At 47.4% G+C, this 26,298-nt stretch overlaps 1 protein-coding gene across 1 annotated transcript in view; it reads right to left on the bottom strand.

Moving 5' to 3' along the window:
* LOC112240851 (mitochondrial import receptor subunit TOM70-like) overlaps positions 1–24,176 on the bottom strand; it is a 38,204-nt gene extending 14,028 nt beyond the window's left edge. Inside the window, exons 1-6 of the mRNA XM_042322676.1 lie at positions 23,843–24,176; positions 12,045–12,218; positions 11,350–11,476; positions 9,927–10,036; positions 2,580–2,728; positions 2,019–2,226 (exon numbers count right to left, since the gene is read on the bottom strand). Of these exons, the coding sequence (XP_042178610.1) occupies positions 2,019–2,226; positions 2,580–2,728; positions 9,927–10,036; positions 11,350–11,476; positions 12,045–12,218; positions 23,843–24,088 (1,014 nt within the window). The 5' untranslated portion in view covers positions 24,089–24,176. The remainder of the gene's footprint in view (positions 1–2,018; positions 2,227–2,579; positions 2,729–9,926; positions 10,037–11,349; positions 11,477–12,044; positions 12,219–23,842) is intronic.
* Between the last annotated feature and the right edge of the window lie 2,122 nt (positions 24,177–26,298).

Raw genomic sequence — 26,298 nt, forward strand, 5'->3', positions numbered from 1 at the left:
CAGAGCATTGGCCCTGAGCTGCAGTACCAGGACAGAGACAGGACAAACACAGGGTTTCAGTCAGAGCATTGGCCCTGAGCTGCAGTACCAGGACAGAGACAGGACAAACACAGGGTTTCAGTCAGAGCATTGGCCCTGAGCTGCAGTACCAGGACAGAGACAGGACAAACACAAGGTTTCAGTCAGAGCATTGGCCCTGAGCTGCAGTACCAGGACAGAGACAGGACAAACACAGGGTTTCAGTCAGAGCATTGGCCCTGAGCTGCAGTACCAGGACAGAGACAGGACAAACACAGGGTTTCAGTCAGAGCATTGGCCCTGAGCTGCAGTACCAGGACAGAGACAGGACAAACACAGGGTTTCAGTCAGAGCATTGGCCCTGAGCTGCAGTACCAGGACAGAGACAGGACAAACACAGGGTTTCAGTCAGAGCATTGGCCCTGAGCTGCAGTACCAGGACAGAGACAGGACAAACACAGTGTGTATTGGACCTTCCTAGTGCTCTCGAGGAAGACTATAGTCACCGGTGACAGTAGTGGCCACAGGCAGAAAGTCACTACCTGTTTCCACCGACTTCGCCGCCCCGATCGTAGCGGGTGAAGTACGGTTTCAACATGACATGACACAGCCGTTTTCTTCCTGCACTCCGGTGTGGCGATAATGTAATCCAGATCACCAATTATTTTTTCACTACAGTTCACTACAGCTTGCAACAGTGATCCCAGAACGGGCAACAAAACAAAAACTTGGTCACCCACATCAAAAGTACGGATTGGGCTTTTCGTTCGTAACAAACTTAGATTTTAGTTTGAGTTGCAATCTGTATGGAAAAGCGTTACCATGCTCCATGTGTTTAAGGTGTTACCCTGCATAGCGTGTACGACAGCGTGTTCCAGTTCTCGCCAATATCCAGCAACTTCGTACAGCCATTGAAGAGGAGTGGGACAACATTCCACAGGTCACAATCAACAGCCTGATCAACTCTATGTGAAGGAGCTGTATCTGCTGCATAATGTGAATGCTGGTCAGATACTGACTGGTTTTCTGATCCACCCCCCCCACCTTTGTTTTTATCTGGATTCCCAGTCATGTGACCTCCATAGATTAGGACCTAATGAATGTATTCCCAGTCATGTGACCTCCATAGATTAGGACCTAATGAATGTATTCCCAGTCATGTGACCTCCATAGATTAGGACCTAATGAATGTATTCCCAGTCATGTGACATCCATAGATTAGGACCTAATGAATGTATTCCCAGTCATGTGACCTCCATAGATTAGGACCTAATGAATGTATTCCCAGTCATGTGACCTCCATAGATTAGGACCTAATGAATGTATTCCCAGTCATGTGACATCCATAGATTAGGACCTAATGAATGTATTCCCAGTCATGTGACCTCCATAGATTAGGACCTAATGAATGTATTCCCAGTCATGTGACCTCCATAGATTAGGACCTAATGAATGTATTCCCAGTCATGTGACATCCATAGATTAGGACCTAATGAATGTATTCCCAGTCATGTGACATCCATAGATTAGGACCTAATGAATGTATTCCCAGTCATGTGACATCCATAGATTAGGACCTAATGAATGTATTCCCAGTCATGTGACATCCATAGATTAGGACCTAATGAATGTATTCCCAGTCATGTGACCTCCATAGATTAGGACCTAATGAATGTATTCCCAGTCATGTGACATCCATAGATTAGGACCTAATGAATGTATTCCCAGTCATGTGACATCCATAGATTAGGACCTAATGAATGTATTCCCAGTCATGTGACATCCATAGATTAGGACCTAATGAATGTATTCCCAGTCATGTGACATCCATAGATTAGGACCTAATGAATGTATTCCCAGTCATGTGACATCCATAGATTAGGACCTAATGAATGTATTCCCAGTCATGTGACATCCATAGATTAGGACCTAATGAATGTATTTCATTTGACTGATTTCCTTCTATGAACTGTGAGTCAGTAAAACCTGAAAAACCCTACCTTGATGTTGGCGTCCTCCATGTTGATGACCCGGTCCAGGTCGGGCTGGGCGCCGGTGGCGTTGCCAATCAGGAGGTAAAAGGTTGCCCGTAGCAACAAGGCCTCAGCAGTATACCGGCCCCCAGACTCCACCTCCTTAGTGCACTCACTGATGATCTTATCATAGTTCTCCTCTTCCATGTACTGTTTGGCCTTCAGATAACCAGAACTATGGACAGGACAGAGGTCAGAGGTTAAGGACAAGGTTAATGTACTGTTTGGCCTTCAGATAACCAGAACTATGGACAGGACAGAGGTCAGAGGTTAAGGACAGGGTTAATGTACTGCTTGGCCTTCAGGTAAACAGAACTATGGACAGGACAGAGGTTAAGAGGTTAAGGACAGGGTTGACATATTAGGATCTTTCAAAATGTATCTTTCCTCAATTCCTATCAATCCTCGGTCCTCACCTTCTCAGAACACATTGGACAAGAAGGCCTGAGGGGAGGGACTAGTAAGTTAGGCAGGCCTTTTCATCCAGAGCCAACATACGGAAAGTGACGTCACACAGTGACTTCTGACCTTTCTGTGACCTCTGCGGCCTCGCCCTCGTTGTCCTTGTCCTCGTCCTTCTTCTCGCCCTTCTGGAGCGGCTGGCTGATTATGTCATCGGTGAAGGAGCTGAAGTAGGACTTGATGAACTGAGGAGAAGGCATCAGGGGGTCACGGTTCTGGAGAGAGAGATGGAAATAGAGGGAGAGACTTGTACTGCTTTCAAAGTATTTACGGTATTTTGCTAAAAAAATCAATTATATATATATATATATATATATATATAATAATATATATTATATATATATATATATATATATATATATATATATATATATATATATATATATATATATATATATATATATATATATATATATATATATAGGCCATTGTTTATATGACCCCCTTACGAACAGGCCCACCTTTTTGCCATCCGGTGCGCATGCCGTGGTAGTAGTGGTGTGTGGATGTGGTTGGCTGTCTTATTTTAATAAATCCATTGAGAAAATACACCATCAAAAATGAATCCATTATTATTTCATTGAAGCAAAAATGATATTTTTTTTAGATGTATTTTCAAAAGACCAGAACAGAATATTTTTAGTTGAATTGGGCCGATGTTACGGGTCTGTGCAGCCATCGCTACGCCATCCAAATGAAATCAATAGTTAGTTACCTTGTTCATGAAACAGACACGACACACCAACCCGATCACAGTCAACATACATATATTGTATAGTAAGAATATAATGGAACATAACAGAATAAAATACATCAAATATTCACAACTTGTGTCACGGGAACGTATGGAGCCGCTGTCATATAAAAAAGTGATATTTAGAAACAGAGCCCAAGCCTCTGCTTCGTTATCCGCGTTCCACCTCTTTCCCACCCCCCCTCTGTGGTGTTATCCGCGTTCCACCTCTTTCCTACCCCCCTCTGTGGTGTTATCCGCGTTCCACCTCTTTCCTACCCCCCCTCTGTGGTGTTATCCGCGTTCCACCTCTTTCCTATCCCCCTCTGTGGTGTTATCCACGTTCCACCTCTTTCCTACCCCCCTCTGCTTCGTTATCCACGTTCCACCTCTGTCCTACCCCCTCTGCTTCGTTATCCGCGTTCCACCTCTTTCCTCCCCCCCCTCTGCTTCGTTATCCACGTTCCACCTCTTTCCTACCCCCCCTCTGTGGTGTTATCCACGTTCCACCTCTTTCCTACCCCCCTCTGTGGTGTTATCCACGTTCCACCTCTTTCCTACCCCCTCTGCTTCGTTATCCACGTTCCACCTCTTTCCTACCCCCTCTGCGGTGTTATCCGCGTTCCACCTCTTTCCTACCCCCCTCTGCGGTGTTATCCGCATTCCACCTCTTTCCTACCCCCTCTGCGGTGTTATCCGCGTTCCACCTCTTTCCTACCCCCTCTGTGGTGTTATCCGCGTTCCACCTCTTTCCTACCCCCTCTGTGGTGTTATCCGCGTTCCACCTCTTTCCTACCCCCCTCTGTGGTGTTATCCGCGTTCCACCTCTTTCCTACCCCCTCTGCTTCGTTATCCGCGTTCCACCTCTTTCCCACCCCCTCTGTGGTGTTATCCGCGTTCCACCTCTTTCCTACCCCCTCTGTGGTGTTATCCACGTTCCACCTCTTTCCTACCCCCCTCTACTTCGTTATCCGCGTTCCACCTCTTTCCTACCCCCCTCTGTGGTGTTATCCACGTTCCACCTCTTTCCTACCCCCTCTACTTCGTTATCCACGTTCCACCTCTTTCCTACCCCCCTCTGCTTCGTTATCCACGTTCCACCTCTTTCCTACCCCCCTCTGTGGTGTTATCCGCGTTCCACCTCTTTCCTACCCCCCCTCTGCTTCGTTATCCGCGTTCCACCTCTTTCCTACCCCCTCTGCTTCGTTATCTGCGTTCCACCTCTTTCCTACCCCCTCTGCGGTGTTATCCGCGTTCCACCTCTTTCCCACCCCCTCTGTGGTGTTATTTGCATCCCACCTCTTTCCTACCCCCCTTCTGTGGTGTTATCCGCGTTCCACCTCTTTCCTACCCCCTCTGTGGTGTTATCCGCGTTCCACCTCTTTCCTACCCCCCCCTCTGTGGTGTTATCCGCGTTCCACCTCTTTCCTACCCCCCTCTATGGTGTTATCCACGTTCCACCTCTTCCCTACCCCACCTCTGCGGTGTTATCCGCGTTCCACCTCTTTCCTACCCCCTCTGCGGTGTTATCCGCGTTCCACCTCTTTCCTACCCCCTCTGCGGTGTTATCCGCGTTCCACCTCTTTCCTACCCCCTCTGTGGTGTTATCCGCGTTCCACCTCTTTCCTACCCCCCTCTGTGGTGTTATCCGCGTTCCACCTCTTTCCTTCCCCCCCTCTGTGGTGTTATCCGCGTTCCACCTCTTTCCTACCCCCCCCCTCTGCTTCGTTATCCGCGTTCCACCTCTTTCCCACCCCCCCTGTGGTGTTATCCGCGTTCCACCTCTTTCCTACCCCCTCTGTGGTGTTATCCACGTTCCACCTCTTTCCTACCCCCTCTACTTCGTTATCCGCGTTCCACCTCTTTCCTACCCCCTCTGTGGTGTTATCCACGTTCCACCTCTTTCCTACCCCCTCTACTTCGTTATCCACGTTCCACCTCTTTCCTACCCCCCTCTGCTTCGTTATCCACGTTCCACCTCTTTCCTACCCCCCTCTGTGGTGTTATCCGCGTTCCACCTCTTTCCTACCCCCCTCTGCTTCGTTATCCGCGTTCCACCTCTTTCCTACCCCCCCCCTCTGCTTCGTTATCTGCGTTCCACCTCTTTCCTACCCCCTCTGCGGTGTTATCCGCGTTCCACCTCTTTCCCACCCCCTCTGTGGTGTTATTTGCATCCCACCTCTTTCCTACCCCCCTTCTGTGGTGTTATCCGCGTTCCACCTCTTTCCTACCCCCCTCTGTGGTGTTATCCGCGTTCCACCTCTTTCCCCCCCCTCTGTGGTGTTATCCACGTTCCACCTCTTTCCTACCCCACCTCTGCGGTGTTATCCGCGTTCCACCTCTTTCCTACCCCCCTCTGTGGTGTTATCCGCGGTCCACCTCTTTCCCACCCCCTCTGTGGTGTTATCCGCGTTCCACCTCTTTCCCACCCCCCTCTGTGGTGTTATCTGCATTCCACCTCTTTCCTACCCCCTCTGCGGTGTTATCCACGTTCCACCTCTGTCCTACCCCCTCTGTGGTGTTATCCGCGTTCCACCTCTTTCCTACCCCCCCCCCTGCGGTGTTATCCACGTTCCACCTCTTTCCCACCCCCTCTGTGGTGTTATCCACGTTCCACCTCTTTCCCACCCCCTCTGCGGTGTTATCCGCGTTCCACCTCTTTCCCACCCCCTCTGTGGTGTTATTTGCATCCCACCTCTTTCCTACCCCCCTTCTGTGGTGTTATCCGCGTTCCACCTCTTTCCTACCCCCCTCTGTGGTGTTATCCGCGTTCCACCTCTTTCCTACCCCCCTCTGTGGTGTTATCCACGTTCCACCTCTTTCCTACCCCACCTCTGCGGTGTTATCCGCGTTCCACCTCTTTCCTCCTACCCCCCTCTGTGGTGTTATCCGCGGTCCACCTCTTTCCCACCCCCTCTGTGGTGTTATCCGCGTTCCACCTCTTTCCCACCCCCTCTGTGGTGTTATCCGCGTTCCACCTCTTTCCCACCCCCTCTGTGGTGTTATCTGCATTCCACCTCTTTCCTACCCCCTCTGCGGTGTTATCCACGTTCCACCTCTGTCCTACCCCCCTCTGTGGTGTTATCCGCGTTCCACCTCTTTCCTACCCCCCCCCTGCGGTGTTATCCACGTTCCACCTCTTTCCTACCCCCTCTGTGGTGTTATCCGCGTTCCACCTCTTTCCTACCCCCTCTGTGGTGTTATCCGCGTTCCACCTCTTTCCTACCCCCTCTGTGGTGTTATCCACGTTCCACCTCTTTCCTACCCCCTGTGGTGTTATCCGCGTTTCACCTCTTTCCTACCCCCCTCTGTGGTGTTATCCACGTTCCACCTCTTTCCTACCCCCCTCTGTGGTGTTATCCGTGTTCCACCTCTTTCCAACTCCCCCTCTGTGGTGTTATCCGCGTTCCACCACTTTCCTACCCCCCTCTGCGGTGTTATCCGCGTTCCACCTCTTTCCTACCCCCCCTCTGCGGTGTTAGGGAACAGGCGTAGGGTCTTACCTTCATCATGATACAAATAGAAAATATTAATCCTATTTTCAAAAGCATGTCTCATATTTCACAACCTCCGTGGGCCTCTGCCAGGCTTAGTGTTTGGTATGGTGCATTATCACTGTCAGGCTTAGTGTTTGGTATGGTGCATTATCACTGTCAGGCTTTGCGTTTGGTATTGGTGCATTACCACTAAGCCCGACATCGGCAATGCACCATACCAAACACTAAGCCCGACATCGGCAATGCACCATACCAAACACTAAGCCCGACAGTGATAATGCACCATATCAAACACAAAGCCTGCCAGTGATAATGCACCATACCAAACACTAAGCCCGACATCGGCAATGCACCATACCAAACACTAAGCCCGACATCGGCAATGCACCATACCAAACACTAAGCCCGACAGTGATAATGCACCATATCAAACACAAAGCCTGCCAGTGATAATGCACCATACCAAACACTAAGCCTGACAGTGATAATGCACCATATCAAACACAAAGCCTGCCAGTGATAATGCACCATCCCAAACACTAAGCCTGACAGTGATAATGCACCAAAATTAAATTAAACTCAGCAAAAAAAAGAACCGTCCCTTTTTCCAGGACCATTTCAGGACCCTTCCAGGACCATTTCAGGACCCCTAATTTGTAAAAATCCAAAAAACTTCACAGACCTTCATTGTAAAGGGTTTAAACACTGTTTCCCATGCTTGTTCAATGAACCATACACAAATAATGAACAAGCACCTGTGGAACGGTCGTTAAGACACTAACAGTTTACAGACGGTAGGCAATTAAGGTCACACACATGAAAACTTAGTACACTAAAGAGGCCTTTCTTCTGTCTGAAAAACACCAAAAGAAAGATGCCCAGGGTCCATGCTCATCTGCGTGAACGTGCCTTAGGCATGCTGCAAGGAGGCATGAGGACTGCAGATGTGGCCAATGTCCGTACTGTGAGACGCCTAAGACAGCACTACAGGGAGACAGGACGGACAGCTGATTGTCCTCGCAGTGGCAGACCACGTGTAACAACACCTGCACAGGATCGGTACATCCGAACATCACACCAGCGGGACAGGTACAGTACAGCAACAACTGCCCGAGTTATACCAGGAACACACAATCCCTCCATCAGTGCTCAGACTCTCCGCAATAGGCTGAGAGAGACTGGACTGAGGGCTTGTAGGCCTGTTTAATAATCTTAAGTCGACCCCCTACTTTTTCGAACATTCTGTTAAAAATCGCGCAACATTTCGGCGTCCTGCTACTCATGCCAGGAATATAGTATATGCATATGATTAGTATGTGTGGATAGAAAACACTCTCACGTTTCTAAAACTGGTTAAAATCACCGCTGTGACTATAACAGAGCGTCCGTTTCATCGAAAAGCGCAAGAAAAACTGATCACTGAAAACTGAAAAAAATATCCATGCGCCACTTGCATGTATTGTTTAAGGGGCACGAAATTAAATGGGGCCGAGATTGCAAGTCCTACAGCTTCCACACGATGTCGCCAGTCTTGTCAATTGCCTTCTCGTTGTTTCTTGGTCAAACGAGTTAGAGAGACCACTTTCCATCCGGTCTCCGACAGGAAGTTTTGGAAGAGAGATTTTGGAACATGATTTGAAATCGTGGAGCTATTGAATACACATCGCCTCGTGATCAATTTGATAGATTATTAACGTTTACTAATACCTAAAGTTGGATTACAAAAGTATTTCGAAGTGTTTTGTGAAAGTTTATCGTCAACTTTTTTAATTTAAAAAAATGACGTAGCGTTTTGAAACTGTGTTTTTTTCTGAATCACACAGTTTCCATAGATGGATATTTTGGGTATATATGGACCGATTTAATCGAAAAAAAGACCCAATAGTGATGTTTATGGGACATATAGGAGTGCCAACAAAGAAGCTCGTCCAAGGTAATGAAAGTTTTATATTTTATTTCTGCTATTTGTGTAGCGCCGGCTACGCTAATTCTTTTGTTTACATCGCCTTCAGGTATTTCGGGGTGTTGCATACTATCAGATAATAGCTTCTCATGCTTTCGCCGAAAAGCATTTTAATAATCTGACTTGTTGGCTAGATTCACAACGAGTGTAGCTTTAATTCAGTACCCTGCATGTGTGTTTTAATGAACGTTTGAGTTTTAACGAGTGCTATTAGCATTTGGCGTAGCGCATTTGCATTTGCTGATGGCTAGATGGGACGATTGCGTCTCGGGTCGACGCAAGAGGTTATTAAGGCAGGTCCTCACCAGACATCACCGGCAACAACGTCGCCTATGGGCACAAACCCACCGTCGCTGGACCAGACAGGACTGGCAAAACGTGCTCTTCACTGACGAGTCGCAGTTGTCTCACCAGGGGTGATGGTCGGATTTACATTTATCTTTGAAGGAATGAGCGTTACACCGAAGCCTGTACTCTGTGGAGTGGGATCAATTTGGAGGTGGAGGGTCCGTCATGGTCTGGGGCGGTGTGTCACAGCATCATCGGACTGAGCTTGTTGTCATTGCAGGCAATCTTAACGCTGTGCGTTACAGGGAAGACATCCTCCTTCCTCATGTGGTACCCTTCCTGCAGGCTCATCCTGACATGACCCTCCAGCATGACAATGCCACCAGCCATACTGCTCGTTCTGTACGTCATTTCCTGCAAGACAGGAATGTCAGTGTTCTGCCATGGCTAGCGTTGAGCCCGGATCTCAATCCCATTGAGCACGTCTAGGACCTGTTGGATCGGAGGTTGAGGGCTAGGGTCATTCCCCGCAGAAATGTCCAGCAACTTGCAGGTACCTTGGTGGAAGAGTGGTGTAACATCTCACAGAAAGAACTGGCAAATATGGTGCAGGAGGAGATGCATTGCAGTATTTAATGCAGCTGGTGGCCACACCAGATACTGACTGTGACTTTTGATTTTGACACCCCCCCCTTTGTTCAGGGACACATTATTCCATTTCTGTTAGTCACATGTCTGTGGAACTTGTTCAGTTTATGTCTCAGTTGTTGAATCTTGTTATGTTCATACAAATATTTACACATGTTAAGTTTGCTGAAAATAAACGCAGTTGACAGTGAGAGGACATTTCTTTTTTTTTGCTGAGTTTAGTTGTAATCAAACAGCATCTAAGTTCAGTAAGGAGCAACAGGAGAGCTGGGACATCCTCTCACCTTGTATTTGTCTTTGGCCTTCTCCTTCCCCAGCAGTTTGAGGACTTTGTCTGCTAGCAGCATACTCTGCTGGTTCTGGAAGGCCTCCAGGATACACACCGCCGTCACATCTACAGGAACAGGAGGGGAGGAATATATGGGGGTTCCCTTGTTATCTACAGGAACAGGGGGGAATATGGGGGTTCCCTTGTTATCTACAGGAACAGGAGGAGGGGGAATATATGAGGGGTTCCCTTGTCATCTACAGGAACAGGAGGAGGGGGGAATATATATGGGTTCCCTTGTTATCTACAGGACAGGAGGAGGGGGAATATATGGGGTTCCCTTGTTATCTACAGGAACAGGAGGAGGGGGAATATATGGGGGTTCCCTTGTCATCTACAGGAACAGGGGGAGAATATATGGGGGTTCCCTTGTTATCTACAGGAACAGGAGGAGGAGGGGGGAATATATGGGGGTTCCCTTGTCATCTACAGGAACAGGAGGGGGGATATATGGAGGTTCCCTTGTTATCTACAGGAACAGGAGGGGGATATATGGGGGTTCCCTTGTCATCTACAGGAACAGGAGGGGGATATATGGGGTTCCCTTGTTATTTACAGGAACAGGGGGGAATATATGGGGTTCCCTTGTCATCTACAGGAACAGGGGGAGAATATATGGGGGTTCCCTTGTTATCTACAGGAACAGGGGAATATATGGGGGTTCCCTTGTCATCTACAGGAACAGGGGGAGAATATATGGGGGTTCCCTTGTCATCTACAGGAACAGGGGGAGAATATATGGGGGTTCCCTTGTCATCTACAGGAACAGGGGAATATATGGGGGTTCCCTTGTCATCTACAGGAACAGGAGTAGGGGGAATATATGGGGTTCCCTTGTCATCTACAGGAACAGGGGGAATATATGGGGGTTCCCTTGTCATCTACAGGAACAGGGGAATATATGGGGGTTCCCTTGTCATCTAAGTAGTCAATGTAGTTATTGTTGTCCAGTGTGTGTGTGTCTACCATGTAGTTCTTGTTGTCTAGTGTGTGTGTGTCTACCATGTAGTTCTTGTTGTCTAGTGTGTGTGTGTCTACCATGTAGTTCTTGTTGTCTAGTGTGTGTGTGTCTACCAAGTAGTTCTTGTTGTCTAGTGTGTGTGTGTCTACCATGTAGATCTTGTTGTCCAGTGTGTGTGTGTCTACCATGTAGTTCTTGTTGTCTAGTGTGTGTGTGTCTACCATGTAGTTCTTGTTGTCTAGTGTGTGTGTGTCTACCATGTAGATCTTGTTGTCCAGTGTGTGTCTACCTTCCATGTAGTTCTTGTTATCCAGTGTGTGTGTGTGTGTGTTCCTTCCAGGCACTCCTTCTTGTTATCCAGTGTGTGTGTGGGTCTACCTTCCATGTAGTTCTTGTTATCCAGTGTGTGTGTGTGTACCTTCCAGGCACTCCTTCTTGTTGTCCAGTCTCTCCAGGGCCTTGGCCCTCCTGAACAGGGCCTTGATGTAGCGTGGGTTCATCTCTACAGCCTGGGTACAGTCCTGCACCACCTCTGTCCACATCATCTACAAACACAGACAGTTTATGTCAACAACACAGCACCACATGAAACCCAAACCCTGGGTAGAGCACCACATGAAACCCAAACCCTGGGTAGAGCACCACATGAAACCCAAACCCTGGGTACAGCACCACATGAAACCCAAACCCTGGGTACAGCACCACATGAAACCCAAACCCTGGGTACAGCACCACATGAAACCCAAACCCTGGGTACAGTCCTGCACCACATGAAACCCAAACCCTGGGTACAGTCCTGCACCACATGAAACCCAAACCCTGGGTACAGTCCTGCACCACCTCTGTCCACTTCACCTAGAGGTGATAACCAATGTTGTTAATGTTAACACGAGGACACACTAGTTGTCCAGTGTAAACCAGTGATGTCTGATGACACCTTCAATCAGAAGATGGGCTCATTGTAATGGCTGGTATGGAATTAATGAAACAGCATTCCATTCCAGCTAGTATTATGAGCTGTCCTCCCCTCACCAGCCTCCACTGCTATAAACCCACATGAACACATACAGAGCAACATAATGAATGGTTTCCATGGTGATAGTTGTCACTAACCTGCTGTTCATAGGCAGCAGCTCTGTTCTGGTAGAAGGTGGACAGGTCTGTCTGGTTGTCTCTAGGACACAGACCGATGGCCTCTGTGTAACACTGGATGGCCTGCTCATACTTCCCAGCTTTGAAGTACTTGTTACCCTTGTTCTTAGCACCCTGGGCCCGGTCCAGAGGACTCTACAGGATGGAAGGGAGGGAGACAGAGTTAGTGGCACCCTGGGCCCGGTCCAGAGGACTCTACAGGATGGAAGGGAGAGTTGTGGCACCCTGGGCCCGGTCCAGAGGACTCTACAGGATGGAAGGGAGAGTTAGTGGCACCCTGGGCCCGGTCCAGAGGACTCTACAGGATGGAAGGGAGGGAGACAGAGACTTACAGGATAGCACCCTGGGCCCGGTCCAGAGGACTCTACAGGATGGAAGGGAGGGAGACAGATGGAAGGGAGAGTTAGCACCCTGGGCCCGGTCCAGAGGACTCTACAGGATGGAAGGGAGGGAGACAGAGTTAGTAGCACCCTGGGCCCGGTCCAGAGGACTCTACAGGATGGAAGGGAGAGTTAGTGGCACCCTGGGCCCGGTCCAGAGGACTCTACAGGATGGAAGGGAGAGTTAGTGGCACCCTGGGCCCGGTCCAGAGGACTCTACAGGATGGGATGGACCCTGGGGGTCCAGGAGACAGAGATTAGTAGCACCCTGGGCCCGGTCCAGAGGACTCTACAGGATGGAAGGGAGGGAGACAGAGTTAGTAGCACCCTGGGCCCGGTCCAGAGGACTCTACAGGATGGAAGGGAGGGAGACAGAGTTAGTAGCACCCTGGGCCCGGTCCAGAGGACTCTACAGGATGGAAGGGAGGGAGACAGAGTTAGTGGCACCCTGGGCCCGGTCCAGAGGACACTACAGGATGGAAGGGAGGGAGACAGAGTTAGTAGCACCCTGGGCCCGGTCCAGAGGACTCTACAGGATGGAAGGGAGAGTTAGTGGCACCCTGGGCCCGGTCCAGAGGACTCTACAGGATGGAAGGGAGAGTTAGTAGCACCCTGGGCCCGGTCCAGAGGTCTCTACAGGATGGAAGGGAGAGTTAGTGGCACCCTGGGCCCGGTCCAGAGGACTCTACAGGATGGAAGGGAGAGTTAGTGGCACCCTGGGCCCGGTCCAGAGGACTCTACAGGATGGAAGGGAGAGTTAGTAGCACCCTGGGCCCGGTCCAGAGGACTCTACAGGATGGAAGGGAGGGAGACAGAGTTAGTAGCACCCTGGGCCCGGTCCAGAGGTCTCTACAGGATGGAAGGAGAGTTAGTGGCACCCTGGGCCCGGTCCAGAGGACTCTACAGGATGGAAGGGAGAGTTAGTGGCACCCTGGGCCCGGTCCAGAGGACTCTACAGGATGGAAGGGAGGGAGACAGAGTTAGTAGCACCCTGGGCCCGGTCCAGAGGACTCTACAGGATGGAAGGGAGGGAGACAGAGTACAGGATAGTAGCACCCTGGGCCCGGTCCAGAGGACTCTACAGGATGGAAGGGAGGGAGACAGAGTTAGTGGCACCCTGGGCCCAGTCCAGAGGACTCTACAGGATGGAAGGAGAGAGTTAGTGGCACCCTGGGCCCGGTCCAGAGGACTCTACAGGATGGAAGGAGGGAGACAGAGTTAGTGGCACCCTGGGCCCAGTCCAGAGGACTCTACAGGATGGAAGGGAGGGAGACAGAGTTAGTGGCACCCTGGGCCCGGTCCAGAGGTCTCTACAGGATGGAAGGGAGAGTTAGTGGCACCCTGGGCCCGGTCCAGAGGACTCTGCAGGATGGAAGGGAGAGTTAGTAGCACCCTGGGCCCGGTCCAGAGGACTCTGCAGGATGGAAGGGAGAGTTAGTAGCACCCTGGGCCCGGTCCAGAGGACTCTGCAGGATGGAAGGGAGAGTTAGTAGCACCCTGGGCCCGGTCCAGAGGACTCTACAGGATGGAAGGGAGGGAGACAGAGTTAGTAGCACCCTGGGCCCGGTCCAGAGGACTCTGCAGGATGGAAGGGAGAGTTAGTAGCACCCTGGGCCCGGTCCAGAGGACTCTGCAGGATGGAAGGGAGAGTTAGTAGCACCCTGGGCCCGGTCCAGAGGACTCTACAGGATGGAAGGGAGGGAGACAGAGTTAGTAGCACCCTGGGTCAAGGGTGAACAAGAAGTAATTAAAAATAATAAACACAGCTCCAACTAGGTTGGAGGGGGGAAGAGAGGAATGCATGTGTGTGCCTAACGAAAACAAAGAGGGTCCTTAACCTGTTTGAACCAATCCTTTATCTTGGGGGGAATGGAACTGTCAGTTGGGTAGTGATCAACTGTGGTGAGAATTGTAGAGAAGTAGCCGGTGCCACATTTTTATGGCGATACATCAGTGCAAAAGTGGGGAGAACCGTCACAAAGCCTGTGTTTGACGGTTGATTTTGGAGAGCGTTCGCAATTTCGGCTGTTTTTTCGCTAATGGCATAATTAGGGTTGGTATCACTGCTGTGGTCAGAGATCAATCCTTTTATGGGTGGAGGTTCACTAATTAGCGGAGGAGTGGTGACCACCTTTGATAGCTTGCACATTATTAGAAACATTTAGAGGAAAAATGTTCCTCTTTTGTTTCAAAGTTTGGGTTTGGAATTCATTGGAAGCTGCAAAGACACGTTTAATCTATTTATAGATGTTGACGAACTAACAGTACTGTACCAGTAATGTGGAAGTTGGACGTGAATGAATTTGCAAAAGCAAATTTAATTCATTAATCAATTCCAATGATTAATCCTACCTGGGTAGGCTATCTGGGTATTAACCTTGAATTAACCTGAGAAGTGGCTTCATCTAGGTTAATATGAGAAGTTTAAAAGTGTCTCATTTGATTGGAAGAACATTCAGTTATGTTCAACAATTTAACTTATTAAAAATTGAATGAGACGATAATCCATACAATCTCCATTGATTGGATATCATAAGTATAAACAGTAGCTCTAATGTTGGGAACATTCAACACCGTGGTGCACTTCTCCCTAAGGCCGAAACCACATGGGATTCCCGCTGGGGCGGGGCTTCTGTCAGTACTGAATGGTTTTGCAAAAAAACAAATTTTACTGATTGATCAATTTAATGATAAATCAGACCTGTATAGGCTATTTGGGAATGAAACTTGAATTAACCTGAGAAGTTGCTTCATCTAGGTTAGTTTGGAAAAAGTTTACAATGTCTTATTTAGAAAATTTACACTTATTAGATTACGCCAGATTTACACTTATTAGTTCAATTGGATAAGACATTGATATCCGTCTGGATATCATAAGTAATGACTTGAGTGTGACCTGAATAATTCTTCATGAACGAATATAGTAGGCACCAGTCAGCGGTCAATGATTTCACACGCTGAAATCAAAAGGAACTACCTGGGGCGGAACTTCCGTTCCGCAAGGCGGAGGAGTTTCAACGTAGCACAAGAATACCAAATGGCATTTTCCCTTGTTAGCTTTAGCATTCAAGCTAAACCCTCCTTTGTGCCTGAAAATGCAGCACATAGGATTCCCTTGGCAACGGAAAGGTTTTACTTATAACGTATTATGTTCAAACCCTTTTCTGCGTTTTTTTGACAATGTTTTAACCGGAAAACGCGGCAACAACGAAATGCGCCTTGGTCTACTCATGAGAGAGACAGAGATATATATCGCTGGTCAAGCTTACATCTCCCGATCGGCTGGCTCTTTGTCCTCGCTCGAGAAATTAATAATTACCGAGCCTACCCGCGTCTGAAACACGTTTGGCCAAACGCTCTATTTCTCAGATTTCTATAATTATCTTTCTCGGCCCTACTACAGAAATGTATTTGCTTACATTACCCACTGACTACGTCAGAGAACAACACGGATGGGAATCTTCAGCACACACACACACACAATAATGCTCGTCTACCACTCCAAAAAATGTGTGCGATAAACGTGGTATATTATGTAATCTGCCATTCAATTTTATACAGGCTGAATCAAAATGAAAGCGTCATTCTATTTTAGATTCCTATCAGGGGGCTCCAATTATGTTGCGTCTTTGGCTATGCCGGATTAAGTGATATGACATGCTATTCTATAAAATTATTTATCCGTAATTAATATCACCTGATTGAGCTAATCATGTAAATGTAATTAACTAGAGAGTCGGGCACCACAAAATAATATTTATAGAGCTGTTATCTTCCGAATAAACTCTTAAAGACCTAGTAATATTTTACATCAATAGCAGTCAACATTAATCGTCACCTTAATTCAGTCTCATCTGAAAGCTGTAAATTCTTGGTTATCTGCACGAACCCTGGCTAACAATTTGAATCAGCAATACAAAATTTGGTTTAATTATTTATTTACTAAATACCTAACTAATCACACAGAATTACACATTCACATAATTAAATCATAACTTGATTACAAATGACGTCATAAAGGAAAACGTCCCTAGCGGGCGGAACAGATATGACAGCTTGTTACACAAAGGAAAAGGGCTGGGTTTGAGTGAAAGAGCGGGAAGACTGAGGGACACAGGGAGAAGCTGTGTTATCGTAAATACAGTATCTGCTGCATTGTAAATTACCGCCCATTTGGAAAAGGAAAATGCAATAAATATTTACTCTGAGCTGCGCTTCGGTAGGTTGGTGGTAGATGGAAGGCCGTGTTGCCAAACGGAGTGCTTTGAAGAATGTTTCTGGTTGTTAATTGGATACGATGTAGTAACGTTATTGTGTGATAGACGGGATACTCTGTCTGTTCCTTCCTAACCCTCGTTGCATCTGCTGTTGCTAACTCAACGGCTAGGAGGTATCACTTCTGTAGTGAATAAGAGTTCAAAGTTCATACCATTCGCAACCAAAGCTCACGCTGATGTTGGCTTCGTTCTGTAGTTATTATCTGAACCATTCTGACATCCGAGCGTCGTCCTACATCCTCGGAACAGGAAGTTATATTGTCGTCAAGGGCTTATATAGGAAGGGAGAGGAGGGCGTGTTTGAAAAGTTTTATAGCCCATGTCCCTTAACAGGTGCGGGCCACTGATTGAGCAGAGCCCTCTCTTATGAAAACCCAAATCTCACTTTTTAGAAGCTAAAATCACATTTCATCCCATCACAAATAATTTAATATTCAAACATTTAAATTGAACAACAATTCCATGTGAATCCGATAACTCTGATGTGTAGACTTTCCACTGTAGAGTTTATGTCATCTTATCATTGATGAGAATGTCTCAGATGACAACCGTTCGGTTGTCACCTGAGACATTCTCATCAATGATAAGATGACATAAATGATAAGACTGACATCATATTCATTAAGTACCACCGCAAGTGTTCAATTATTCGGATTACCAGAATATAGTTCATTTCCCCCACCTTCTGATGTTCCCAGAATCTCTATGTTAACCAAGGGTTTTGCAAATGTAACCTCAGTTGGGTAGAGAAAGGAAAAAGGGGGAAAGAGGTATTTATGACTGTCATAAACCTACCCCCCAGGCCAACATCATGACACATCCATCCAGCCAGACTGTCCCCCTACTCCATCCTAACCATCCATCCAGCCAGACTGTCCCCCTACTCCATCCCTAACCATCCATCCAGCCAGACTGTCCCCCTACTCCATCCTAACCATCCAGCCTGACTGTCCCCCTACTCCATCCCTAACCATCCAGCCAGACTGTCCCCCTACTCCATCCTAACCATCCATCCAGCCAGACTGTCCCCCTACTCCATCCTAACCATCCATCCAGCCTGACTGTCCCCCTACTCCATCCTAACCATCCATCCTGCCTGACTGTCCCCTACTCCATCCCTAACCATCCATCCAGCCTGACTGTCCCCCTACTCCATCCCTAACCAACCATCCAGCCTGACTGTCCCCCTACTCCATCCCTAACCATCCATCCAGCCTGACTGTCCCCCTACTCCACCCCTAACCATCCATCCAGCCTGACTGTCCCCCTACTCCATCCCTAACCATCCATCCAGCCTGACTGTCCCCCTACTCCATCCCCAACCATCCATCCAGCCTGACTGTCCCCCTACTCCATCCCTAACCATCCATCCAGCCTGACTGTCCCCCTACTCCATCCATCCAGCCTGACTGTCTCCCTACTCCATCCATCCAGCCTGACTGTCTCCCTACTCCATCCATCCAGCCTGACTGTCTCCCTACTCCATCCCTAACCATCCATCCAGCCTGACTGTCCCCCTACTCCATCCCTAACCATCCATCCTGACTGTCCCCCTACTCCATCCATCCAGCCACACTGTCCCCCTACTCCAGGGAGTGAGAAGGGATCCCACTCAGATGGTGTAATCGACCATGTCCAAGAAAGGGAGGGGCTAGACAGACAGGCTTATTTTCAAGCCAACAAGAACCACTCAGCCTAAAGACACTAGGGAGGAGTGGGCTTCATGGTGCTGACTTGTGTAAACGGAGGCCCCTGCAAACCTGCAGCCCTGACATTGAGTAAGTTTACATGCACACTAATAATTGAATATTAAACATTATGGCAGTAGTAATTTAAACACCTTATCTTAAAATCAGCATAAGTTCATTAATACAAGTAAACATACGCAGATTAAAACACCTGGTCTTCTGAGTAATGTTTTGAATGATTCGGACAAGTAAACATCTTAATGGGCGTTCCAGTGGTGTGTTTGATCCACGCACGTGCCAGCACCAGCCGAGTGGGCCTCCCTCTTTAGGCCGAGTGGGCCTCCCTCTTTAGGGCGAGTGGGCCTCCCTCTTTAGGGCGAGTGGGCCTCCCTCTTTAGGGCGAGTGGGCCTCCCTCTTTAGGGCGAGTGGGCCTCCCTCTTTAGGGCGAGTGAGGGGAGTATGCATTTTAGTAAACATACACATTTTAACAAATCAAATACGCTTCCCAAAAAGAACATGGTCGCTGTATTAGAACGTTTATTTTGATTGACGAAGTCCCAACAGGTAGCCTGATTTCAGTCCATGTAAACAGGATTATTAGGGAAATTGTTCTTGCAAATGTTTTATTCAAACTATTATATTAATCTGACAGTCCACAATAATGGTATGATTGTGTGCCTTACTCATTAGCAGCTCACCTGCATAGCTAGACGTTAGGCTCATCACAGACAGATCACTTCTGTGGGTGAATTCATTCAAATGAGGAGAGACTGAACTGTGGACTCATGTTGGGTGTAGCTAGCAGGTTACAAATGAACTCAGAATGGAGTGAGGCAGTGCAGTGGAAGGTTTCTATACAACACTGACTGTGGACTTGTCACATTGATTGGGTTGTGTGAATGTGTACAAGCAAGTAACACAACAAGATGTCAGAACTATGTAGCTACCTTTAAATGCAGATTCAGGATCAGACTTTTTGTTCGACTGGCAAGCCCTTCCCTGTCTGAACCAATTAAGATCTGTCCCCCCTTACCAACTATGGGAACAAGGGCAATCACAGAGACCAACCAATGACCAACAATGAGCAGGAGTTCTGACCATCCATAGTGTTTGGTGACTTGTTAGCTAACGAGTAAACGAAAGGAAAAGCAAGGTGACTCAATACCGTCAGAAAATATTCACACCCCTTTTTCCACATTTTGTTGTTACATAGCCTGAATTTATAAAAGGGATACAATTGAGATTGTTTTGGTCACTGGCCAAAACACACACAATACCCCATAATGTCAAAGTGGAATTATGATTATTGAAATTGTTACAAATTAATAAATAAATGAAAAATGTATGTCTTGAGTCAATAAGTATTCAACCGCTAAATAAGTTGTTTAACATGATTTTGAATGACTACATCTGTAAGGTCCCTCAGTCCAGCACTGAATTTCAAAACAGATTCAACCAAAGACCAGGGATGTTTTCCAAAGCCTCAATGGGTAAAATGTTTAAAAAAGCACACCTTGAATACCCCTTTGATCATGGTGAAGTTATTAATTACACTTTGGATGGTGTATCAATACACCCAATCACTACAAAGATACAGACGTCCTTCCTAACTCAGTTGCTGGAGAAGAAGGAAACTACTCAGGGATTTCACCATGAGGCCAATGGTGACTTTAAAACAGTTACAGAGTTTAATGGTTGTGATAGGAGAGAACTGAGGATGGATCAACAACATTGTAGTTATTCCACAATACTAAACTAATTGACAGAGTGAAAAGAACGAAGCATGTACAGAATACTAATACTCCAAAACCTTGTTTGCAACAAGGCACTAAAGTAATACTGTAAAAGACTTGGCAAAGTAATACACTTTTTGAAGTTGTAAATGAGAACTTGTTCTCACCTGGCCTACCTGGTTAAATAAAGGTGTTCTCAACTGGCCTACCTGGTTAAATAAAGGTGTTCTCAACTGGCCTACCTGGTTAAATAAAAAAAATAAAAAAATCTGGTTAGCATCAGTTGATCAGAGCATCGCAAAGGTTGCGGCTTTGATACCCGTACTGGACAAGATCTATTTTGGGGCGGCAGGTAGCCTAGTGGTTAGAGTGTTGGACCGGGAGGCAGGTAGCCTAGTGTTTAGAGAGTTGGACCGGGAGGCAGGTAGCCTAGTGGTTAGAGTAGGACCGGGAGGCAGGTAGCCTAGTGTTTAGAGAGTTGGACCGGGAGACAGGTAGCCTAGTGGTTAGAGTAGGACCGGGAGGCAGGTAGCCTAGTGTTTAGAGAGTTGGACCGGGAGACAGGTAGCCTAGTGGTTAGAGTAGGACCGGGAGACAGGTAGCCTAGTGGTTAGAGTAGGACCGGGAGGCAGGTAGCCTAGTGGTTAGAGTAGGACCGGGAGGCAGGTAGCCTAGTGGTTAGAGTAGGACCGGGAGGCAGGTAGCCTAGTGTTTAGAGAGTTGGACCGGGAGGCAGGTAGCCTAGTGTTTAGAGTAGGACCGGGAGGCAGGTAGCCTAGTGGTTAGAGAGTAGGACCGGGAGGCAGGTAGCCTAGTGGTTAGAGAGTAGGACCGGGAGGCAGGTAGCCCAGTGGTTAGAGAGTTGGACCGGGAGTCAGGTAGCCTTGTGGTTAGAGAGTTGGACCGGGAGGCAGGTAGCCTAGTGGTTAGAGAGTTGGACCGGGAGGCAGGTAGCCTAGTGGTTAGAGAGTTGGACCGGGAGGCAGGTAGCCTAGTGGTTAGAGAGTTGGACCGGGAGGCAGGTAGCATAGTGGTCAGAGAGTTGGACCGGGAGGCAGGTAGCCTAGTGGTTAGAGAGTTGGACCGGGAGGCAGGTAGCCTAGTGGTTAGAGAGTTGGACTGGGAGGCAGGTAGCCTAGTGGTTAGAGAGTTGGACTGGGAGGCAGGTAGCCTAGTGGTTAGAGAGTTGGACCGGGAGGCAGGTAGCCTAGTGGTTAGAGAGTTGGACTGGGAGGCAGGTAGCCTAGTGGTCAGAGAGTTGGACCGGGAGGCAGGTAGCCTAGTGGTCAGAGAGTTGGACCGGGAGGCAGGTAGCCTAGTGGTTAGAGAGTTGGACCGGGAGGCAGGTAGCCTAGTGGTTAGAGAGTTGGACCGGGAGGCAGCCTTGTGGTTAGAGAGTTGGACCGGGAGGCAGGTAGCCTAGTGGTTAGAGAGTTGGACCGGGAGGCAGGTAGCCTAGTGGTCAGAGAGTTGGACCGGGAGGCAGGTAGCCTAGTGGTCAGAGAGTTGGACCGGGAGGCAGGTAGCCTAGTGGTTAGAGAGTTGGACCGGGAGGCAGGTAGCCTAGTGGTTAGAGAGTTGGACCGGGAGGCAGGTAGCCTAGTGGTTAGAGAGTTGGACCTTGCTGTCCCCAGTCCACCTGGCCATGCTGCTGCTCCAGTTTCAACTCCCACCTGACTGTGCTGCTGCTCCAGTTTTCAACTGTTCTGCCTTATTATTATTCGACCATGCTGGTCATTTATGAACATTTGAACATCTTGGCCATGTTCTGTTATAATCTCCACCCGGCACAGCCAGAAGAGGACTGGCCACCCCACATAGCCTGGTTCCTCTCTAGGTTTCTTCCTAGGTTTTGGCCTTTCTAGGGAGTTTTTCCTAGCCACCGTGCTTCTACACCTGCATTGCTTGCTGTTTGGGGTTTTAGGCTGGGTTTCTGTACAGCACTTTGAGATATCAGCTGATGTACGAAGGGCTATATAAATAAATTTGATTTGATTTGACCGGGAGGCAGGTAGCCTAGTGGTTAGAGAGTTGGACCGGGAGGCAGGTAGCCTAGTGGTTAGAGAGTTGGACCGGGAGGCAGGTAGCCTAGTGGTCAGAGAGTTGGACCGGGAGGCAGGTAGCCTAGTGGTCAGAGAGTTGGACCGGGAGGCAGGTAGCCTAGTGGTCAGAGAGTTGGACCGGGAGGCAGGTAGCCTAGTGGTTAGAGAGTTGGACCGGGAGGCAGGTAGCCTAGTGGTTAGAGGTAGGACCGGGAGGCAGGTAGCCTTGTGGTTAGAGAGTTGGACCGGGAGGCAGGTAGCCTAGTGGTTAGAGAGTTGGACCGGGAGGCAGGTAGCCTAGTGGTTAGAGAGTTGGACTGGGAGGCAGTTAGCCTAGTGGTCAGAGAGTTGGACCGGGAGGCAGGTAGCCTAGTGGTTAGAGAGTTGGACCGGGAGGCAGGTAGCCTAGTGGTTAGAGAGTTGGACCGGGAGGCAGGTAGCCTAGTGGTTAGAGAGTTGGACCGGGAGGCAGGTAGCCTAGTGGTTAGAGAGTTGGACCGGGAGGCAGGTAGCCTAGTGGTTAGAGTTGGACCGGGAGGCAGGTAGCCTAGTGGTTAGAGTTGGACCGGGAGGCAGGTAGCCTAGTGGTCAGAGAGTTGGACCGGGAGGCAGGTAGCCTAGTGGTTAGAGTTGGACCGGGAGGCAGGTAGCCTAGTGGTTAGAGAGTAGGACCGGGAGGCAGGTAGCCTAGTGGTTAGAGAGTTGGACCGGGAGGCAGGTAGCCTAGTGGTCAGAGAGTTGGACCGGGAGGCAGGTAGCCTAGTGGTTAGAGAGTAGGACCGGGAGGCAGGTAGCCTAGTGGTTAGAGAGTTGGACCGGGAGGCAGGTAGCCTAGTGGTTAGAGAGTTGGACCGGGAGGCAGGTAGCCTAGTGGTTAGAGAGTTGGACCGGGAGGCAGGTATCCAGAGTAGGACCGGGAGGCAGGTAGCCTAGTGGTTAGAGAGTTGGACCGGGAGGCAGGTAGCCTAGTGGTTAGAGAGTTGGACTGGGAGGCAGGTAGCCTAGTGGTTAGAGAGTTGGACCGGGAGGCAGGTAGCCTAGTGGTCAGAGAGTTGGACCGGGAGGCAGGTAGCCTAGTGGTTAGAGAGTTGGACCGGGAGGTTGCTAGATCAAATCCCCGAGCTGACAAGGTAAAAATCTGTCGTTCTGCCCCTGAACAGACAGTTAACCCACTGTTCCTAGACCGTCATTGTAAATACGAATTTGTTCTTAACTGACTTGCCTCCCGGTTAAGGTTAAATTTAAAAAGTCAAGGGGTATGAATCCTTCTTGATGGCTCTATAGAATTAGTAAAACATGTGCTTGGCTCTCAGTTCAACTACCTAGTTAGCGACATGTTTTGCTCATACCACGCTAAATATGACTTGGTGTAACTACATTCGTTTCCTTCATTGAAATTGTTATTTAGGCGCCTACGTTAGTTAGCGTGCTTTTTTACCATTCAAACTAGCTACATAGCTAGTTAGCGGCCATCTGCTACATGTAGGTGGGATTCATTGACAGTCTGTCCTTGAATGTATTTCGGTACTGAACAAATTCTGCTCAAGGAACACGGATTTAGTGTTATAGCTAGTACCAGGCTGGGCAGGAAAACTGAAGTAAAGCAGAGTTATATCTAGGAGAGCCTGAGATTCATACCATGTCCTCCAGCTCGCGACTGGTTCGGTTAGCTGCGCCGTCTTGGCCCTGGACGGGGCTCGCGCTGCCTTCTGGAGTTGTCCGTTCCCCATTCCGTTTCCCTGGTGAGTCCTTCGTCTTGCTGCGGTTCCACAGGTAAACAGCTCCTACACCCAGCACTATGGGGGTTCCGATCAGGAGGGCCAGCTGCCAGCGAGGGAGACTGCTCCCGGATTGCGGCTCAACGGGCTTTGAAGCGGCCATCATCCACCATGCAAGGAGAGCACACAACACTGCTTACACTACCGACTCCGTTATCGGCGAGGTCATTGCAGAAACAGCGGAATCTTGGGATACTGGCGGGCGCCTTGCAACTGCAACCGGGGCGGGGTACTCTGTACTTCCGGACTACACAGGACAATAACAACAAAAACACCACTGCAAAATGACATGCAGTGCAAGGGCCCCATCTAGTGTACGTTGTATGTAATGGAGGCTGCAACAAATTCATATCAACAGACCCACCTTGACTATGAGAGATACAGTATGTCTGTATTTGTTGTGCTTTACCACCTGTGCTTTACCACTGATAAAGATGGTCATTATTTAACACTCACATAAACTGTTAATGTTATTAACCTTTATTTTAACAAGGTGTCATATTGAGACCAAAGCTGCGTTCGAATACCCATACTAACATACTGTATACTACATACTATATACTATTAGTCTATAGGTCTAGAGACTAGAGCTGTGTTCCAATACCCATACTAACATACTGTAAACTATATACTATTAGTCTATAGGTCTAGAGACTAGAGCTGTGTTCCAATACCCATACTAACATACTGTATACTTCATACTGTATACTATATACTATAATTCTATAGGTCTAGAGCTGTGTTCTAATACTCATACTAACATACTGTATACTACATACTTATATACTACATACTATATACTATTAGTCTATAGGTCTAGAGACTAGAGCTGTGTTCCAATACCCATACTAACATACTGTAAACTATATACTATTAGTCTATAGGTCTAGAGACTAGAGCTGTGTTCCAATACCCATACTAACATACTGTATACTATATACTATTAGTCTCTAGGTCTAGAGCTGTGTTCCAATACCCATACTAACATACTGTATACTACATACTATATACTATATACTATTAGTCTATAGGTCTAGAGACTAGAGCTGTGTTCCAATACCCATACTAACATACTGTATACTACATACTGTATACTATATACTATATACTATTAGTCTATAGGTCTAGAGCTGTGTTCTAATACTCATACTAACATACTGTATACTACATACTTATATACTACATACTATATACTATTAGTCTATAGGTCTAGAGACTAGAGCTGTGTTCCAATACCCATACTAACATACTGTATACTTCATACTGTATACTATATACTATATACTATTATTCTATAGGTCTAGAGCTGTGTTCTAAAACTCATACTAACATACTGTATACTACATACTTATATACTACATACTATATACTATTAGTCTATAGGTCTAGAGACTAGAGCTGTGTTCCAATACCCATACTAACATACTGTAAACTATATACTATTAGTCTATAGGTCTAGAGACTAGAGCTGTGTTCCAATACCCATACTAACATACTGTATACTATATACTATATACTATTAGTCTATAGGTCTAGAGACTAGAGCTGTGTTCCAATACCCATACTAACATACTGTAAACTATATACTATTAGTCTATAGGTCTAGAGCTGTGTTCTAATACTCATACTAACATACTGTATACTACATACTTATATACTACATACTATATACTATTAGTCTATAGGTCTAGAGACTAGAGCTGTGTTCCAATACCCATACTAACATACTGTATACTTCATACTGTATACTATATACTATATACTATTATTCTATAGGTCTAGAGCTGTGTTCTAATACTCATACTAACATACTGTATACTACATACTTATATACTACATACTATATACTATTAGTCTATAGGTCTAGAGACTAGAGCTGTGTTCCAATACCCATACTAACATACTGTAAACTATATACTATTAGTCTATAGGTCTAGAGACTAGAGCTGTGTTCCAATACCCATACTAACATACTGTATACTATATACTATATACTATATACTATATACTATTAGTCTATAGGTCTAGAGACTAGAGCTGTGTTCCAATACCCATACTAACATACTGTAAACTATATACTATTAGTCTATAGGTCTAGAGCTGTGTTCTAATACTCATACTAACATACTGTATACTACATACTTATATACTATTAGTCTATAGGTCTAGAGACTAGAGCTGTGTTCCAATACCCATACTAACATACTGTATACTATATACTATTAGTCTATAGGTCTACAGACTAGAGCTGTGTTCTAATACTCATACTAACATACTGTATACTACATACTTATATACTATTAGTCTATAGGTCTA

Source organism: Oncorhynchus tshawytscha, linkage group LG05 (assembly GCF_018296145.1).
Source record: "Oncorhynchus tshawytscha isolate Ot180627B linkage group LG05, Otsh_v2.0, whole genome shotgun sequence".
Classification (NCBI taxonomy): domain Eukaryota; kingdom Metazoa; phylum Chordata; class Actinopteri; order Salmoniformes; family Salmonidae; genus Oncorhynchus; species Oncorhynchus tshawytscha.